Source organism: Anarrhichthys ocellatus, unplaced genomic scaffold (genome assembly GCF_004355925.1).
Source record: "Anarrhichthys ocellatus isolate YVR2014 unplaced genomic scaffold, GSC_Weel_1.0 scaffold32, whole genome shotgun sequence".
Lineage (NCBI taxonomy): Eukaryota > Metazoa > Chordata > Actinopteri > Perciformes > Anarhichadidae > Anarrhichthys > Anarrhichthys ocellatus.
The window spans coordinates 1,574,998-1,594,780 of record NW_022280062.1 but is presented as its reverse complement, the minus strand read 5'-3'; the positions used below and the strand labels follow the sequence as shown (position 1 = coordinate 1,594,780).

The following is a 19,783-nucleotide window of genomic DNA, read 5'->3' as shown; positions in this document are numbered from 1 at the left end:
GGGGAAGAGAGAGGTGGAAGGATGGATACCATGGGGAAGCAGAGGATCAGAAGGAGAACCTGGTGGTCGTCCTCCTGATGGGTCACTAATGCTAGGAGGTCTGCAGGAGGCGTCTGTAGTGGGGCATGACCTCGTGTTCTGGCAGGTGCAGGTTGAACTCCAACGCCACCAGGACCGGGAACTCAAAGGCGATCAGCTCTCTGCGGTTCACTCTGAACCTCTCTTCCAGTTTCTGCCACAAAAAAAAAAAAAAAAGAGAGAGTTAATATTAAATAAGAGATATGTGCGATCCTGCATTGCTCATCGCTTCTCATTAGACCAGCATTTCGTAAGGATTGGCACAGGAGGAGATTTGGACAAGAGGAGATGAGTGATTGGATGTTTGACAAACCTGCTGTTGATGCGTTCACAATAATCTACAAGTCAACTCGAGAATGGTAGGTGAAATGTTAGGATGTGACAGATGGACTGTAATAAATTAGTTTTTTTTGCAGTTCTACAGAAATCTAGATCAAAGGGGGAAAGTTTGCAACTCTAAAGCTTTCATTAAAAAGGGCACTCCAATGATTTTACACGCGGAAACAAAAAAAAAGATATTCTCGAGAGCTTTCTAACCCTCATGATGTCATCAGAGTTAGCTCTGGTGTTGCTTAAGACTTCAAACTCTGATACAAGTCGGAGGCTTTGTTTGTCCCTCTGGAATCCATTTCCTTGTTAGTCAGAAGAATCCACAGACTTCACCGCAGACAGTCTTCACTGTGTGTGATTTGTTCACTTTGATTCGAGTGATCTCACAATTGAATCTGGTTGCGACGCGAGCACACAAATTATCATCGAAGCATGAAAGAGGGCATCGAAGTTAGGATTTTCGGAGGTGCGAGTGAGGGGACTTACGTCTATCAGGAGCTTGACCTCGTGTTTCTTGAGATCGCCGCCAATCTTGGCCGCCAGAAGGACACAAGCTCCAGTGCAGAGTTTGCGATTCTGCTTGTTCAGTTTGCCTTGAAGCACGAGTTTTTCAAAGTAGACGAAAGCCATGGCCACTGTCGGCTCCTCGTAGCAACATTCATCCTGGGCCAACTTTTTTATCTCCCTTTTCAAACTGCAGGGAGGCGAAAAGAAGAGGAGGAGGAAGAGAAAGGGATACATAAATACGTTGGTGTTAAAGAAAAGAAACACAGGTCACGGTAAAGTGAAATCATCTTTCTCATCAAACATGCTTAATATGACAGTCTATACATGTCTGTCCGTCGTACCTCCTAATCTTGCTTAGTGTTAGCCTTATGTGGGGGAATTTCTCCTTGAAGGTTTCGTTCATGTCCTTCTTGAGGTCAGAGGGTTTGACGTATTCAATGACCGTAGTCTGAAAAGGAAAACCAGAGATGGTGTCAAAATGACCAGACTTTCAGCACCGGGCAGCGTGACTGGATCCTCACACACTAGTGTTGGATTCCACGGCCTCACAATATGGCTTTACCGATGGCGGTTGTTTGTCGTGTCACTTGAAGGATAAGTCTGGTTGTATTCTTTATCTTTCCTATTGTCAGGAAATCCCACGAAAAGACCAGAAATAACAATGAATTGATCCAAATGACACACAAAGCATGTGTGCATCCGAAGCCCGATGTATCTTATTCTTCTATGCCACAGAGCGCCATTGTTGTCCAAACACTATTAAAAACCCCAATGAGCCACACTGGGTGACTTGTTCCTTCACCCCAATGAACACATCCACTGTGGTTATTTTGAGTCGTACACATGTGTGTGCTAGTGAGTATTTACAGCAGCAGAATGACGCATCAATCAGCCGATGACCAATGGTACTTAACGTCATTGTTTACTCCCGTTTGAGTAATGCTAGCTAACAACTACAGTGCCCTGCTGTTTTAGCAAATGACCGAGCTTGTTTGGGCCCGAGCGCCACAGACAGCGCATGGATGTTGAAAAATACTGAACACATAGTTGATTATGGTCTTTTTTTTTTAATAGGATTTGTTGAGGATAATAAAAAGACAAATCTGGAAAACACAACACATATTTGATTGCTGAGGACTCAGGGACTCGTCAGGCTTCCATTAGACCACCCTTAGTGTTTGTTCTAACATGATTTGAGTACCGGGTGGGTGAGTCGCATTAAGACCGTATAATAACCGCTGCAGAACAAAGTACATTTCTAGCACTTTGCTGAATCCACAACTTAAATTGAAGACCTTCTGGAGGCAAAAGGAATCTTCTTCTTCTTAGTAACAACAACGTTCAGCAGCATTAAAGATTTAGGAACATAGCATCATTGCTAGTTAGACAGGGAAATAAACACAAGCAGTATTACCTTTACGGTTACAACAATCAAAATAATTACCTAAAATGTTCTTTGTAAATATTTGTTGGTTCAACTTTGACTTCCTGTACTTACAGCACACAGGGTTCATCAACTTTCAGTTTGACCTCCAACACTTAAGCCAAATGATCTAAACCACTTCTTTTGGCTTGTTGGATTAATTTATTCCCACACACACACACACACACACACACACACACACACACACACATACACACACACACACACACACTCCTAAAACAACTGACTGCGTTTCTGCGATTAGATTCAACTGTGGTAAATTAATTTTTGTATGTGTTCTATGTCCAAATTTCACTGAAAACCACAATAAAATATAATATACTCTTTTCAAAACAGTAAATAAGTATAGCATTGTTTATAAATTGTCACGGTGCTCCCAGATCGGAGCGGTTACTTTGGTGTCGAGCTGAAACGATTGGAAGAAAGATAACTGGCAACTCATCTCATTACATCATATCATTCCATAGTCATCTTTTCAAGCAAATGTGCCAAACATTCAGCTTCAACTACTACAGTAAATCAAATACCTTTGGGTTCTGGACTGGTGGTCAGAGCTACTTGAGGATTTCACCTTGGGCTCTAGAAAATGTATAGGTTTTGAAATTTAATGATGAAACCAATAATCAAGAAAATAATCTTCAGATTGATCGACAATAAGATGAATCGTTCCTCTGTTACGGTAAACAGTGTTTTCCTAGCGGACAGAAGTGATGCCAAATGTACAAAACTAACACTGAAGTTATAAAAAAAATTGGAATTATTCGATCGCAACGTTCCGCTGAGTAAGAAGCGATTAAGGACACACAATGCAATAGTGCTATACATATAAGGACGACTCTCAAAATGCATGTATGGTATTGCAGGCATGTCTTTGAGTATGAATAATGGCATTCACACAGAACACCACGTCGCTGATCATGAACCATGAAGGAGAACGAATGCTCATTGATGATCTCAGCACAGAGAAATGAACATAAAGCAGAACGGCACCGACTTTGCCTAACAGAAAATATACTCTTCTGTGACCATGTCTCACACTAACTTATGTTACCACATTAAAACACTTCATTACTACATGTTTTTACCGTGAGGATACCATTACACAAATCAACAAGCCACTCAACCAACCACATTCAACATTATATTCATGGTGTTCTAGGTCACACGTTTCCTAAATTGCATGCAGAGTACAAAAACTATAATTATCCTCAGCTTGAAAGTTGTTGCTTAAGAGTCACGTCTTCTAAATAGCCTGTGTTCAATCAATGATGAGAATTTACTGGTTCCATTGCTGTAGTAAACACAAAGGCTATTGTTGTGAGACGCTGGGTTTTGTAATTGGAGGAAGAGAACAAAACAAAAGAAACCACAACAAAACACATAGCCCGGCTTTGACTTAACATGTCAGCGATGTCACTCGTTGTTGTGTATTCTGCGTCTCCGTAACAATAACAGTCCCCGGGAAAGAACGCGGTGGGAGTCTAGTCAGGTTTTATTTATGTTTTTCTAAAAACGATGAAGCATCTGCTCTTTTCTGGGAAAGTAAGAGAGGGGTTAGTGCTGGGATGAAAACACTACACTAACTGTTGCAACCTAACAGCTACTGCCCACTATGCTGAGATAAGTGATGTGTATTCATTCAGGTCCCAGAACTTGGGAGAGAGTCTGGGCCGGTGACCTTGCTGATTAAAACCTTCTGAAACATCCTCCTGGCACCTTTTCAAAAACAGCTGATAAAATTCAGAAAGATTTTTTAAGAAACAAACTGTCAAGGTGTGTTATTGTTCTTGGTTGTGGTGGAAAAACTGAGCACAAAAAGGCCCATAATGACAAAAATAACCATTGAAAAAGAAAAGTATTAACAGTGAGATATTGTAGGACATTTCAACAAACCGTGTCAAAACATAGGTGGTTCAAAGACATGGCTGCATTTGCTGTTGTTGTTGTTGTTGTTGTTGGTATTTATGATGCCTTTCTCACCATGTAGGAGGGGAAGGTAAGGACTCTCTTGTGTTTTCCACAAGGCCACTGCGGGTCATCCAGCAGATTGGGGTCGTAATCGCGGAAGTCCCCCAAATCATTCCCTGCCACGGACACAAACAACAACAACAGAGTTTAAGCTAGAAGTTAACGTTTGCACTACCTTTTTCCAAATAAAAACACACACTGGATAAAGGAAAAGATGGTAAGCACTCGTTGGTAGTCGACCGACCTGTGTCTGTGCTGCTCTGGTTGCTGTTGGCTCGGCCCAAACTGAGGCTTCTATGGCTGGCGTTGCGAGACTGAGAGAAGGACGAGGTTGAGTCGATGGTGTTTCTTCGACCACCCAGCACGTTGGTGGGATACAGGAACTGGGTGTAGGACACAGTCTGCAGACACAGGTGTAGTTATAATAGCTGTTTCATAATAGCTAAACAAAGTTGTGCTTTCCATAATCTAACAGGTTGAACAGGTATAATGTATTGTTTTCACTTGCTTGTCAAAACAGGAAAAGGCAAGTTACCAATATATCACAGTGACTCAGCATGCACATAACAGGAGCCTGGAACTTACTTTCCTAAATGAAATGCAGTTTTTAATAATGTGATTAATCATGCCTGAGGTTTCATATGACAAAATGCTGCTAAGAAAAAAAGCCTATTGCCTATATGTTGATTTATTATATATGAAACATGTAAATATTCTTAATTTATCAAAAACCCAGTGCAATGTTTAAGGTAAGTACTTAAAGGCAAATCATTTGGCTGATTAGCGAGCTTAGTACCACTCTATGTTCTGTAGTAGCAAGCAACTATACATTTGATGAGCTATCTAATTTTCCTTCAAATTTCAAGCATTGGTGAGCTGTGACTGAGCAAATGTGTTGAGCGGACACACATTTGACACACTCGTGAATGAGAAAATACTGTGAAAAGTAGTAATAATTTTGCATTATTTTAGAGGAAAGACGCGTTTATGACGTAGCTGCTATACTATTAGCTGCCACTTTTGGAACGTTTATGAAGCGACAGCAAACATCTTGCACATTAAAAGCAAGTAACTTCAAGCTAGTCTGGGAGACAAAAACATTCAATAAATTATACAGTTTTCAAACTGTTAAAAATGAGCAGTAATGTACAATTTTTTGGTAATTTTGTGTGAATTTTCTTCAAACTTTTTTTTTAAATAGTTAGTGTATAGTCTTATATTCATTTAATTATAAATACTTAAAAGATGACTATATTCCCCCTCTCCACAGCATATTTCTGCTGCCATCTCACCTTTCCATCAGCTCCCAACTCCACTCCCTCCAGCCCGATCACCATCTCCTTGGCACTGACGCCTCCTGACGGGTGCCGCTGACGCCCTCCTCCTTCCAGCTTGACATCCCTAATGAGCACAAGACCTTTAGAGCTTTCACCGTACACACAAACCTTCCTACAGCTTCTTTTTTACTCCCATCCCTTTCCTTAACCTTCTTGCTTAGGCCTGTTCTAGCTCACCTCAGCTCTACCTCACAGCCCTGAATCGAACCTGCACTCAGCTGGTCTAGTTTCTGTCATTGCCTGCGTCTTGGGGTGCATCTGAGGACAATCAGAAATAAAAGAGCAACCGTGGGAGGACGGATGGAGTGCGAGTGCAGCTTCTTTCTAGCAGGCCGGCCTCTTCAGACTCTAGTGCTGAAGTGCCATACTGCTGTGGGAGACTTGCAGGAGGTCAAATGTTCTTCTGAAGTAGAAAACTGCTAAAGCACACATTTTGTATCGGCCAGTCTGTATTTAATGTCTGCTGGGTAGACTGGGGCAATCACATGTCAAATAAAACAGTGTGCCCATTAAGTCATTGTTAAATGGAATATCAGTATTCCGATAGGAGGATAAAACCACAATATCAATCATAGCAGAAAACTATATAGTAAGATATACTAATTAAAGTAGACAGTAGTTACTGCTGTAATTTAACTTCACTTGAAGATTTTAGGTCACTGCCAGTAGAGGCTACTGAGTGCGTGTGTGTGTGTGTGTGCACTGACAAAGGAGGTTATATGCCTGCAGTCCACTTTATTCACACTCTGCTATACTGAGTAACTGACAACAAAGAGGTTATGGCAAGCTGAAGACTCAAATTCTTTCCAGAAGTTTAAGATTAATGTCAAAGCAAGAAGACAAAAGGCAGCCAAATATTCACTTACACTTGTGTAATATTTACTTTAGCACAATATTTACATTGTGGTTGGATTTCAGAATGTCAGCAGACAGCAGACATTAAATCGTAACACTAGTCTTGTTTTTCTCCTCCACTTATCTTCCCCTAGCTCAGTCATGCTTTCGGATTAAAACGGTGCCCAGATAAATGGAATAAATGACACAGTCGGCCCTCACATGACTCTCCCAGTGTTTTGATGACATGTGGGGCCAATCTGATATAATGCAAACAGTGTTATTTGGCAAACAGGACACGTTGTTGATGGATGCATCATAGACATGGAGGTCCCCAGGCAGCAGACGTCTCACAGAACAGTGGAGATTAAAGAAAAAAAAAAAAAAAGAGGGGAAAAACATACGAGACGGAAAGCTTTCTAGGGAGAGAGCTTTTCTAAGAAGCGATCCAGAAAAACAAAAAAAAAAAAACTGTTGCGCTTTAGTCTGCTGAGACTAAGGAGAAATGAAAGGAAAAATATAAGAAAAGCTGACATTGCTTTGTAGCATGCATGCACAGGAACCACTGGCTTGAAACATCTGTATGTTAGTAGTGTTATAAGTGCTCACGATGCCCTGCCAAATGTCTCTAAATCTAGCATCAAGCACACGAAGCATAAACATTAACATGACTAAAAACATATTGACCCTGGCTGTCTACTTTACTACCAAATACTTTACAACTCATACAAACAGTTTAAAGTTGGCTTTTATTGGCTTGTAATAATATTCCCCTGCAGTCTTGACTGAGCTTCACCTATTACGCTAAACCCATGAGCATCAATAAATAATACTTTATCAGTCCCAGTGAGGAAATTTCCTCTGCATTTAACCAATCTAACTTTTTACCCCGGAGGCCAACTGCGACCACAATGCAATGCCAGGAGCATTACCCAACATGCAGATCGTTTAGGGTCAGAGAAACTGAAGCATAAGGGGAAGCCCATGCAAACACAGGGAGAACATGCAAAGTCTGCAAAGAAAAGCCACAGTTGACCCCAGCGGGGTTTGAACCCAAAACCATCTAGGTGTCATGAGACAGTGACGCCCCATAAACAGATGTTCAGTCTTTTAGTCTGCAAAGTTTCATGGTTTCTTTCCCTTACAGGAATAGTTTGACATTTTGAAAGAAAAAACTGCACCTATTTGCTTTTTCATCGACAGTTCGATGAGAAGATTAATACTCACCACTCTCATCATCAGTACGCTAACTATGAGGCTGCGGCCAGTAGTCTGTTAGCTTAGCATGAAGACTCGAAGTAGGAGGAAACAGACAAGCCTGGTTCTGTCCAAACTAAGGTTTAACAAAACAACATATTATATCTCTGTTTATTCGGTACAAATACAAAGTGTAAAAAGTAGGCTGCATCTATCTGACTGTTTCAGTGCCGATACGATACCTGTGTTTAATTAATAAACTGTATGCCTCACTATGAGCGATTAGGATTATTCTTGCATTTGTAAGGCAGCAGGCTTGAACTAAGTTTGTAAAACAAAATGTATCAAATAAATACATAGATATAAATGTACTGAACTGTTATTTATTAAAATAATGATAACTGATACGAGGTCAGCCTATTGTAAAGGATACCCGATCCAGCGATTTGGGTAAGTATAGGACCGATATCCTGTATTAGTGTCAGCATCAGTGCATCAATTATAATAAAACGTTGTGGTTTATTCGGGGGAAATGTGCACATTTACCTTGCTTCAGACTTAATGCAAAACTCAAGCTAGCTATCTTATTGCTATCATTTCACATCAAACAGACAGATATGAGAGAGTTCATATTTTCAACTAACTCTTGGCAAGAAAGCTGATAAGTGTATTTCCCAAAATGTCAAACCATTCCTTTGAAATTCCTTATTTAGTGTTGTAACTGTAGGAGAACTGTCTTCATGTTTTGTTCCCATTTTTGTTTTTGGGACCATGCCAAGGCTGCACTGCAAAATTTGGCAATTTTGTTCATGGGGCGGTAGTTGCAGTAATCATAAAGACAGAGAGACGGAGAAGAAAAGAAATCAGCCTTTTGGGGCCCGGTCGTCTAATAAAATGTTGTTTTGCAGTTACAACACTTGTAAACCAAAGTCTAACAGAAAACTGTCAATTAACAGCAATGAGCAGTCAAATTGGATATCCCTGGGGGTTTATTAACCCTCGACCTTAAACTGATTGGCTGGCTTTGGAAATTCCCGGAATGGATTGAGCCTTCATGCTCTTCACTAAGCCCCGGTGTGAAGCTGTTATTTCTGTGCATTGTATTCTCTGGCGCTTATCTTTCCCCTTTTCTCTTTCACTTCCTCCAAAAGACACCGTTTCATGTGACTGGGGGGTGACTCGTCAGAACCTAGGCTGTACCAGAGCTATTCCCATGAACGCCAGGTGGGTTCCCATTACATGGAACCAAGCGTCGTCTACAGATAAGCCAGACATGTTTTTCCTTCTACCACCAAGAGAGGTAAACTTTTAAACAAGGCTAAGATTAAACAAAAGTGGTTTGTTACAAACTGTCATGACCGTGTGCAGGACACGCAGCAGAAACTCCAGTCTGCCAGTATTGTGGATAATTCAACCAGTGGACAACACATGAAATAAATTAAGAGCTAAAGATTCTAAATCTGGAACAGGAAAAAAACAAACAGGAACACCGGCAGAAAAGGTGAGTCTTAAATGCTAAAAAGCCAGCGACAGTGGCAACAGACAGAAATGGGTTGATGTGAACAAAAAGGAAGAGTGGCTAGAAGCCACGGGAGCCATTATGGAAAAAAAGCAAGACAAGCAACAAGCACTGTGCAACAATTGACGAAATTAATCCTTTTAAGCCCATTTCAGCCCACTGCCTTTTCATTTATCAAACCGCAACGGTAAAAATGCATCCACCAAAACCAGCCCGTAGCAATGTATGCACCAGTCAGAGGAGAGTACATCCACAGGAAAAGAGCGATGAGAAAACAAAGGGAAAGAGGGAGCACAGGCTGGAGGTTAATAAGTTCGGCATGCTGTAGGATACATACCCTGCTTGGCTACAATCTCGATAGGGCAGGACAGAAAATACACTATAGAAGGATCTTCTGCCACTGATAAGGACTATCCTATAAAAACAAAAACAAGCTAATCAATATCTATCTGACAAGATCCACAGGTTAAAGTTGGAGAGAATGAGATGAAACTGTGTGAAGTGTGTGTTGTTTTGTGGTACTGTAGCACATGTAGCATGTAGTCAGGGGTTTGATGAATTTGTTTAATAAGGTAACTTCGGTTAACATTTTCTAATTTTAGAATAATTGGGAAGAATACTTAAAGTAACGCTTCTTTTAATAGCTGCAACTCAGACGCTTAATGAATCAGACTACTTGGACCAAAATCAACATCAGATACAAACGACACGCGAGTCACGGCGTGTTTCAGCATCTGTTGATCAAGAAGCAGTTCCTAATCGTGTGGAAACATCCAGCTCACGGTTATTCCACGTCAGATATGGACGTGTGTATATATAGGAAGAACAACTTGACCTGAGTCCTAATTTAACAGGATAAATGAATCAAGATGGTGCACTGGTTATCTAAACAAAGAGATACTGCACGAGCATCTGCACAATTCAACTGGAAAATGATTTTCGAAGAAAGCACCAGAACTACACTCTCCATCACAGAATGCCCTGAAAAACAGCCGACTCAATTACATTTCAAATCCAAAGAATGTGACTTTGATGATGGTGAAAATCCCCAGAGTGGTGAACACTTCCTGGGACTTCTGGCCTAGATTGAAACAACCATATTTTCCTTTGTTTACATTCTGCACACCCAGCAACAGTAACCATTATTGTTCTATGTTTAGGGATTTGTGCGCTGCATACATGCTTATGTGCACTGTGATACAATATGTGATTTAGCTTTTTGCAGTGATTTCATGGTGCGATTCCAAAATGATTCAACAGTGATCAACTAAAGATTAAAATGAAACAAAATCAGATTATACTCTGTGTGAAATGCAAAGGATTGTCAATCGATTACATTTAATTGATGAGTCAGAATGACATGCAGTGAGTGGGCCAGGTCTGCTTACGATGTGGCTTGTAAAACATCCACACTGCAGTTCATTGACTGGGGCAGCCTGCCATTATCCACCGAGGACTTGTATTGACTAATGGGTGGCGTTGTTTGCCTTCATACCTTCCATTACGAATATCATGTTGCCTCATGTTCTTTATGAAGTGGATCTTCTTGAAGCTCTTTGGTCGGGGGGAACCCGATAGGGTTCGGCATCTAAAATGTAAAACAAAACACAAAACATCAGTACCTCAAAAAACGGAGAATCCCAGTGGGATGCATCACACCGAGTGTCTCAGAATCGTATATACAGTACATTAGACAATGTGACCGGTATTTCAGTGCAGTTCGCTACCTGCGTAGAGGAGCATTCTCCTCAATGTCCTCTAGCGTTTCAAGCGAAGAGCGCTGAGAGATGAGTCTCCGTCTGGAAAGACAGACAGAGACGAAAGTTAGAAGAGGAATCATCGTACCAAACACAGAACCAACCGTCCCTCTGCAAAACAGCTTAGAGGAGAACTAACTCTGGCAAAATAATGATATAATCCTCATTATGATGGACAAATAGTCCTGCAAAGCAATTTGATTAAAAAGGTACAACACTAAATCAAAGCCAATTCCACAGTATAGCAATACCTCGAATGGCAAGAGTGGGCACTAAAATCAATCCATTTTCCTCACAAGCTGAGGTGAGTCTAGCTTTCAGAATAAAACCGATGTATCAGCATTCACAGACTTTCAAATGAAATCTCCATTTACCTACTTTGTGTAAATCAATGGGTCAATAAGTGAGTAAAGCCAACAATACACAACATATTTGTTGGTATCTTTTCAAAATGTTTGACATGTGTGCCAAATCATACACAAGTTTTAGTTACAATAGCTTAGTGTTAGGACTAGAGGCAATATATTTTCTAAAGTTGGAAAGGTTTCTAGATTTAGACAAAGATTTAATCAAAGAAATAACCTAAGAATTTGACCATGCAGACAATGGCAACTTTTGATACTCAAAAAGCATTAATGTTCGATACAAAGCCCTGAAACAAAATACGACTGTGGTCACTGAGGCCTCGGAGCAAAAGGTCAAACAATGGTGTGAAATCATCACCCGTCTGCGTCTGTTCTGTGTGGTTCATTTACAAAAACAAGTCTTGGGCGGTCGAGTTATGGTCATCCATCAACACCACTGTGTGGTCAATGATCACTCCTCGATCTGGCGTACATCACAGGGAATTTTCCAGGATCAGAGCCGCTAAGAGGATAACGAGCTGGTTCGGCAAGCACTTTGTGTGTAACACATTTTGTCACAGATGGCCTTTATTTTACACTTTGGTTGCACGACTCAACAGGCTAATTCTGCTGGACCACTTTTATATGATCGGCTGCCAGTTTAAGAAATGAACCCCTCGTGTGATAGCCAAGTATGCGTGAGCTGTTCCAAAATTAGATTGTAATTGTATGTTTAGCGCCACGATAACGACATAATCCAACATCATTAATCTGCTTTATAAAGTGGCCGCATTTGAAAGTAGCGGAAATTAACACATTAGTGGTGAAATAACTAAAACGTGACGCATCCTCCCAAAGGGGTCCATCAATAAATCTGCAGAAGCAGAGTCGGCAAAGCCAAGTAAGACTGCAAACAAATGTCTGTTCACACCATGCATAATGACTTTAATCTTGGACCACGTAATTCTTTTCACATTGTAATGCTGTAGAGCCGGCAGCAGTTAAACAAGCTTGCCCTGACCCACCCCTTCTTCACTGAACATTTCAAAAAAAAGGGGGAGACGGAGACAGAGCGTAAAGCAGAGAGGCTGGTTAATGAACGACAGAGCACGAGGACAAATTAACAAAAGATGACCATGTCCTTGAGGATGTCGCAGGGTTTAAACCGAGACAGGCTGAGTGAACAGTGTATGCCTGAGGAGACGGGCTGAGACGAGTGTGTGCATGAGGACCCAGACAAGAAACCGAGAGCCATTATACTGGCTAACCTCCTGCACTGTACATTATGACCCCAACAATCATAAACTGGGGAGGAGGAGAATGAAACACTCTGCTAAAGAGCATAAAGAACAGTACATTATTTTTGTCCTAAGTGGAACAACGGACAGCTGACATGGTTGTTATGAAGGGGCGTGACCTCTGCCTGATGGTCAGATGAGTGGCTCATGTGTGGTCATGTGATTTATAGTCAGTGTTACATCATCCTTCTGATGGAGGAGAGAGATTGGCTGGATAAAGATCTGAGACTGGACAGTCTAAGTGGACTTACATCTTTCTCATAATGGCGCATCACTTCATCCTTAAAACTACTTTATATTAAATGAAGCTTTTAGAATAACTTAGGTCATAAGAAAACATTTCCATGTTGTCATGCTTCCGTATGTTGATACATTAAGAGCTGAAATGGAACACTGGCGTGAAACATACACTGTCCTTAACTACTGAGAATGTAGAAATGACCTCATCTGACTCTTTAATCCAAAACTGAATACAAGTTTGAGTTTCTGACTGAAGGCTTAACTTAAAGCTGCACTAATGGATATATTTGTATGAATAGATGGATCAAAGGATTGATGTGTAATGTGAGAGGTATGGCATGTAGCATGAAACCGACAAGAGAATTGTTAAACGACACTGCAGAGCGCTTTAAAACTGTTCAGCTTCTATTTTTGGTTTTAGGGCCGACAACTTTACTGCCTCGGTGCCCTCTCACTGGATGCAGCAGGCAGCCGTTTAAAAAACAGACAGCCCCACTGAACGCTAGCAGCCTAGCATGAAACAACAGGTAAAGTAATTAGCATCTAGCTTTGAACATAACAGAGCATTTCATCACCCAATGAGCCAGATACTGTTCTCAGGAGTCGGTTGAGACCAAAACAGAGCTAAAAGAGAGTGAATATTTGACTTGCATTCACCAGGTGGCCACTACTTCAACTGGATGCTAATATTTCTCTGTCAGCTGGATGTGTAGGGAGCTGTTTGCCAACACAATGTTATAAGGTAATAATAATAATAATGTGTTTTCAGCTTGTTGAGCTGGCCCAAAGGTTTAGATTTGTCGCCTCTTAATATATGACTCATACGACGTGCACATTGTTTGCTGTAATCATTCTTCCTGTCCATACGAACTGTGAAGCGATTACTTCTTAGGTTAGAGAGAGAGAGAGAGAGAGAGAGAGAGAGAGAGAGAGAGAACCAAATCCACATTTATTGCCCTAAGCAGCAACAAAAAAAAATGCATCGTAAACATCAGCCTATGCCCATGAGGCTTCAGAAGTGTGACTTAGACAAATCAAGTGTTTATCCTTCAGAGCTACAGTCTTTTCAGTACAAATCCCTCTTGGGGTTATCCTGGACAGTGTTTCCTTACAGAGCTGCAGCAGAGGGATAGTAACAAAAAGATGGGATTTTGTACTAAACAGCTTGCAACGTTGGAAGCTTGATTGCATTAACTTTGACCGCTGATGCCTCATATAAGCTGTGGCTGGATTTTTGCAGGAAACGAGGAATGTCGTTTACAGCGACCAATAGCACTCAATGTGCATACAGGCGTGACTTTTGCTTTCGGACAGACCGAATAATCCAAACATGTCCTTTTAACTCTGCAAAGAGTGTTCCACCATGTCCACAATCTGTTCCAAGGAAGACATAACCTCTTATTGTAGCCATCGGTCTCCATTCTGTGTGACACTTTGTCGTTATTCCAGTCCAAAATCTCAGTGAATTGTTACCGATCCTAAAAACTCATTCACTAGTGGGGCCCCAAGGGAATGTTCCCAGTTCATGAGGACACGGCTGAACTGTGAGGACTTTGATCGGATCCAAGGACCTGGAGGTCGACGGCACCAGCAGGACGTGTTTTTAATGCAAAAGATGTTTTACAGGCCGCTACAAATCCTGGAAACAATAACACTGGGCCGGCCACTCATTCACCTCAGACACAACTCCTACCAACTACAGTTAGAGGAACAGTCTTTACCGGGTTTGACATTAACAAGGCCGGGCCAAACGCTTCAAAGAAACCTCAGTATAAATCAGTGGCAGAGGGGCAACAACAAGCATCCCTCAGCATCTCCAACACAGTCCCCGCTATCGTTGCCTCAAGTGATTTTATTTAGGCATGTTTGATGAATGCAATCCATGTACCATTAATACGTTTCTGCTGCAAACACAATGCCATCCTGCTGAAACCGTTTCCAAAAGGCTATTGATAATCCTGGCCAGCAGTGCCATGCAGCGATGCTATAAAACTCAAGTGGACTATTTAGATGCGGAGATTAAACAGTTTCACACGTACGCCCTGTTGGCAGCTCGCCGCAGGACACAGTCTTCCATTTTGCCGGAGAGTCGCCGAGTGGAAATAAATGTCATGTTCTGGGTTTCTTCACACAATACAGCCAAGGCAATCGGAAAATTGATTATTCTGACGGGGAACGGGGAAAAAGAAGAAAAGAAATCCAGTCAGAACAGTTCAGCCTCTCTGATCCTCAAACACACTGGGAGTACAAACAGGATGCTTAGTTTAAAGAAACAGAAAGACAAATAGAATTGTTCTGGTAGCTGTTCAGGGTGAGAAACACAGCAACGCATGATGTGGAAACTTAACTCCCGGATTCAACTTATAAGTGCACAAAGAAAAACACAAGCTGACCCTTGTTACCACGTCTTATACTTGAAGTGGGTTTCTCAGTCGAATCTTAATTGCTTTTTTTTTTTTTTGAGTGTTAGCAGACAGCTCAGACACCTAGAAGGAAAATGAAGCATTCTTATATAATCCTGTGATTATGCCAAGCATGACCTCAGCAAACAACAATCAACCTCATAACCAGAAGTATGTGACCCGATCACACAAAACTCCACAGGGCCACTGTAATGACTTGTGCTGCTGGTTTTCCAGCCACAACTTCTGCTGCCTCATGTTAAAAAAACTCTTGTAAAAATACGGTTAAGAACATGATTCATTCGGCAATGCCTAATGATGTTGGGAATGTAACTAAAAAGAGGACGTGAAAACACCTGGATGTGTTTTATGGGGGGAAAGGATGAAATGAAAATAGCTCTACCCCCTTAGGCAGACAAGGCCAGATGGTAATAGGTATGCTATATTTAAAGCTGTAGCTCTTAGCGTGCTGATTCATGATGGATAAAGGCCGAGGAATGGAAGGAAGGCTGAATATGAAATCATCCATCATTTTCATGCATGATGAGGATACGGTCTAAAGCAGCTTTGGCCTTAGAAAGTCGGTTATTGGCAGCACATCAGAGGCTCTGCGACTTCCTGAATGGGAGCAGGACTGAGAGCTAAAAGTCTGAGGGGAGAGTGTGTCTCTGATGCCTGTGGGAGAGGAAGTGGAGGACAGAAAATATACAGAGCGCAGAGCCAGGCTGCTTCTCAGAAAGCCTGGGCATCCTGCCTGACGCAGCCAGGGACCTCTGGACACGTTTCCACCAGCTGACCTCAGAAAACAAACCAGGCACTGTGCAGAGCGCTCGTCTGTCTGCGCGCCGCAGGAATATGGCCGCGCTCCGTCAACAGGTTGCTTACTTTTGTGTGGACATCCTCCAAGCATATTCCAAAGGCAGAGTACAGTCATGGTTTAATGACTTCATACTGTATTTACTGGCTTCTTTTGTTACATGAAAGATGTTTTCATTTAACACATGTAGTATAAATATTAAATCAATAAAATGCCCTGCCAAAATGAAGCATTTAAATGTATCAAATGGTGTAATTTTGTGAACTGTAATGTCATTCAAAACCACATACCTGCACAAGAACACTATCGTTCCATATATTATATTACATATACAGCATGTAAACCCGTTTGAACCATAATATTATCATTCTAAGATTGAAAGTTCATTCTTGACCTTGAAAACAGCAGTTGACGGAACAATCTCACCACAAGGTCCACTCAGTATTTGTTCTGGAGCTTTCGATGGCATCACAGGATCTTACTCAGCCGGTGGAGTTTTCTCAGCTGTCATGGAATTGTAGATTTTTTTTTTTAATTTCCATTTTTCTAAGCGCTTTGAGGATTTCTCGTCTATGTCGGCTCAAAAGTTGAAGCTCAAGAGCAGCTAATAAAAAGGCCTCGTGTCGAGAACTGTCGTTTCTAAGGTCAAGAATGAACTTTTAAGCTCGACGTTTGCGGCAACATGAACAGAAGGTCCTAAAATGTCAAAGAAAATGAAAATATAAAACATCTTTAATCCTATGACAACTGGGCAAACACCATCTGCAGAGGAAGATTGTGTGATCTGCTTGAAAACGCCAAAAACAGCTAAAAGAGCTTTGTGATGAGACCGTTTTGTCAACTAATGCTAACTTCATTTTTCATTGTTTTCACGTCAATTCTGTTTAATTTGAAGCTGCAGTTAATGGATTAGGCTTCATTGTAAAAGGTGTTTCTGATGGTTTGTTTATTCCCTGTGTTTTTTGAGCATCAGTAAACTGTAAATAGCCTCTCAGAAAATAAATAGCACACTTTTAAATGAATGTCTTGAGTGTAATAAAACGTATTTAATGGACTTATTTCACGATCAAAAAGTACAGATTAAGACTTTCGGAGGCTGTTGGTTTGGCAGCACAATTTCCATGAGGTCAGGAAGGGGAACTAAATGCCTGTCGAGTGTTTCCCCCATGAAGCAGAGCTTCCTGAGAAGTCTGCCAGAGACACCAGAGTGAGGAGAGGATTTGGGTAAGAAGGGGGGCTCTGAATGCAAAGCAGAGCAGGGAGGGTTTGACAGCAGGATCTGACATTGAGGGAACCATGAGACGACTGTTACTGACAGCTGTCCTGCGGCGAGGTTAGACCCTCTGAACTCTCCTTGTGCCTCCAGCGTGAAGGCAAAGTAGACAGAGAGGACAACTAAAAGACATCCACATGGAGCAGCAAGCCCCTGTTTATGTAGTTGAACAGGGGGTGTAGAGTTACAGGACGTTTACGTCACGCTGAGGAGACGGCAGGTGTGCGACAGGGTTTTGGAATGACATTCACTAAAAATAATTTGAGGTCTAGTACATTTGACAGTGAGCATGTGTAAGTAAAAAAAAAAAAATAACAAATAATAAAAAACAACTTCTGAGGTGTGCTGCTGAGCTCTGTCTCCTCTCTGGGGAAACTAGGTCATCCCGCATCTATCCATCCCTGCAGAACAGTCAATCATAAGACTATGACCACCCGCATGCAGTACATAAACAAACAGCTGAACTCTATCCTTCTGCTGTGTAGTGCTGCGTCCAGGCAGACTGCAGAGCCGAAAACACCTTTCCAAAACAAAGTTAACTTTAAAAATAAACTGTTCCGAGAGTTTATTCATTCAGGGCCCCGGTTGATGTGAGGAAACAAAACACAAACACTTTTAATGCATCAGAAGTTCAATCACTGATGTGCCAAATTGTGAAAAGAAAAAGAGAGAGACCTGATAATCTACTGTAGGCTGGTGGTGAATGCAAAGCAACAAGAATAAACTGCACTAGAGGGTTTGTCAGAGGCATCATATTGCAGCCAATAATCAAATGTTGACAGTCAGCTGACATGTGAGTTTACTTAACACGTGGACTGACTGCTCCCATGCATTTCTCCTATGATTGCTTTAGTAGGGGGGGGGGGGGGGACATGGTGAAGTTTGCTTTGCTTGCTATGATGACAGCGATGTTCAGTTTAACGGCCTGACTGTGCAAATCCCGCAGGCGAGATTGCACCTTTATCGCAATGCCTCACACCAAGTCACACTGTACAGCATGCTCCCAAGCAGCTCTCACACAGTTACCTTGATCGCTGCAGCTCTATCGCAGAGTTGGCGATCTGCACGCCCTCCAGGCTGTAGTTCTGCGAGGTTTGCCTGGAGTAGGCGGCAGGCAGGATTCCCTGAGTGTACGTCTGCAGCCTCCCTCTAGTCGACGCTGGGACCGCGGAGAACGGCGAGCTGAACGTCGAGGGCGCGAAAGCGTCGCCCTCCGTGTATGCGGCTGCGGGACCCGTCCCGAAACCGGCCCGACCGCTGGCGAAGAGAGCCTGGTTTGCAAAAGCGAGCGCCTGGGCGGCCGTGGTCGCCGCCGCCGCCGCCGCCGCAGCAGCGGCAGCGGCGGCGGCAGCAGCAGCCCCGCGCGCCGAGCGCTCCGGAGAAACCAGGCTCTGTCTAGTCCTAGCCTCGAGCGAGTCCTCCTCCTCGTTCTGGTCGTCTGCATCGTCTTGCACGGGTCGCCCGTCTAGAGAAATGTTGCTGAGAAAGGACAACGCCGCTTGCCTCCTCCGCGGGTCTATGCGTTTCCGCGTATGCTCGATGCTGGAGTGCTTGATCTGTAGCGTGGATGTGTTGCTGCTCGTGGCAGCCGCCATGGTCCGCTCCCAGTGATCCGAGTCCCCCGCAGTAACGATCTTACCTTGCTGGCATCGATATTGTGTTAATCGGGCTTGCTTGTGTTTGGTGAATGGTAGTGGCCTGTCTTTTAAGTACACGCGTCCAACTGGGTGAAAACAGGCAGGTCACGTGTGTGCAGTATTGTGGCAGCACACAGAAAATTTGGACCAATGGGCTGTCAGGAATACATGTGTTTTTTTTTCTCTACCTTTTCCCGACTGCTGAAGCTCGCTTCTCTGACAGCAGGGTATGCCCAAAATTACATAAACTTAGAACTGTATCTCTGAAACAGGTCTGGCCTGCACAATAACAGCCTGCAAGCAACATGTTTCACTGTGTATCAATTTGGAAAAACACATTCCTACAAGAAGAATGTTTAGCATAATGGCAGGAAAGCGTTACATCATTCTGCATTGCAAATTTTAGTCAAGCATGGCGAAAGATCCGCTTGCTGCTTCCTCAGGCCACGCAAGGAAGGAGCATTTGTGTGCACAGCGATCAATGTGCGCTGACAGAAAAGGGGCCTGGCTCGGTTTGTTTTGAGAAAATAGATCATTTTTTTGAATCGCACAAGTCAGCATTTCTGCAGCAATTGCGCCATCTGTCTGCTTGACATGCATTGCGTGTGCTGTTTTTTCTTTTTCTTTCTGTCGACATAACGCCATTAAATATGCCATCTAGTGGTTTGTGGGTGACAACAACTGCAGTTTGGGCACATGCCGTTGGATGGCCAACACGTTTTGATGAAGAGCTCAAGAGAGGCAGGGTTGGGGGATAATCAGTGTTTTTGCCTTTTAATTGAAGATGTCTAATGTATTGTT

At 42.4% G+C, this 19,783-nt stretch overlaps 1 protein-coding gene across 5 annotated transcripts; it reads right to left on the bottom strand.

Moving 5' to 3' along the window:
• cables1 (Cdk5 and Abl enzyme substrate 1) lies at positions 1 to 19,413 on the bottom strand. Of its 5 annotated transcripts, XM_031865298.1 has the most exons (11): positions 18,715 to 19,411; positions 18,372 to 18,663; positions 10,942 to 11,013; positions 10,710 to 10,802; positions 9,552 to 9,629; positions 5,620 to 5,728; positions 4,572 to 4,728; positions 4,340 to 4,443; positions 1,257 to 1,363; positions 895 to 1,102; positions 1 to 232 (listed from the first exon to the last, which is right to left on the bottom strand). In XM_031865298.1, the coding sequence occupies exons 1-11, from the start codon at positions 18,938 to 18,940 to the stop codon at positions 92 to 94; spliced, it is 1,587 nt and encodes a 528-aa protein (XP_031721158.1). In that variant the 5' UTR covers positions 18,941 to 19,411; the 3' UTR covers positions 1 to 91. The 5 variants fall into 5 exon arrangements, with proteins under 5 accessions (XP_031721158.1, XP_031721157.1, XP_031721161.1 ...); XM_031865297.1 differs by having other exon boundaries at positions 18,372 to 19,412; XM_031865301.1 differs by lacking the exons at positions 18,372 to 18,663; positions 18,715 to 19,411 and adding an exon at positions 16,743 to 18,327 and having other exon boundaries at positions 10,942 to 16,466.
• Between the last annotated feature and the right edge of the window lie 370 nt (positions 19,414 to 19,783).

What these genes read in the sequence shown, in the direction of transcription:
- cables1 (XM_031865297.1), bottom strand. Translation starts at nt 18,940, where the DNA reads ATGGCGGCTGCCACGAGCAGCAACACATCCACGCTACAGATCAAGCAC. An exon ending in GAGAATGCTCCTCTACGCAG is followed by an intron (nt 10,803 to 10,941) that starts GTAGCGAACTGC and finishes TTTACATTTTAG; the next exon opens with ATGCCGAACCCTATCGGGTT. An exon ending in CCAGAGCAGCACAGACACAG is followed by an intron (nt 4,444 to 4,571) that starts GTCGGTCGACTA and finishes TGTCCGTGGCAG; the next exon opens with GGAATGATTTGGGGGACTTC.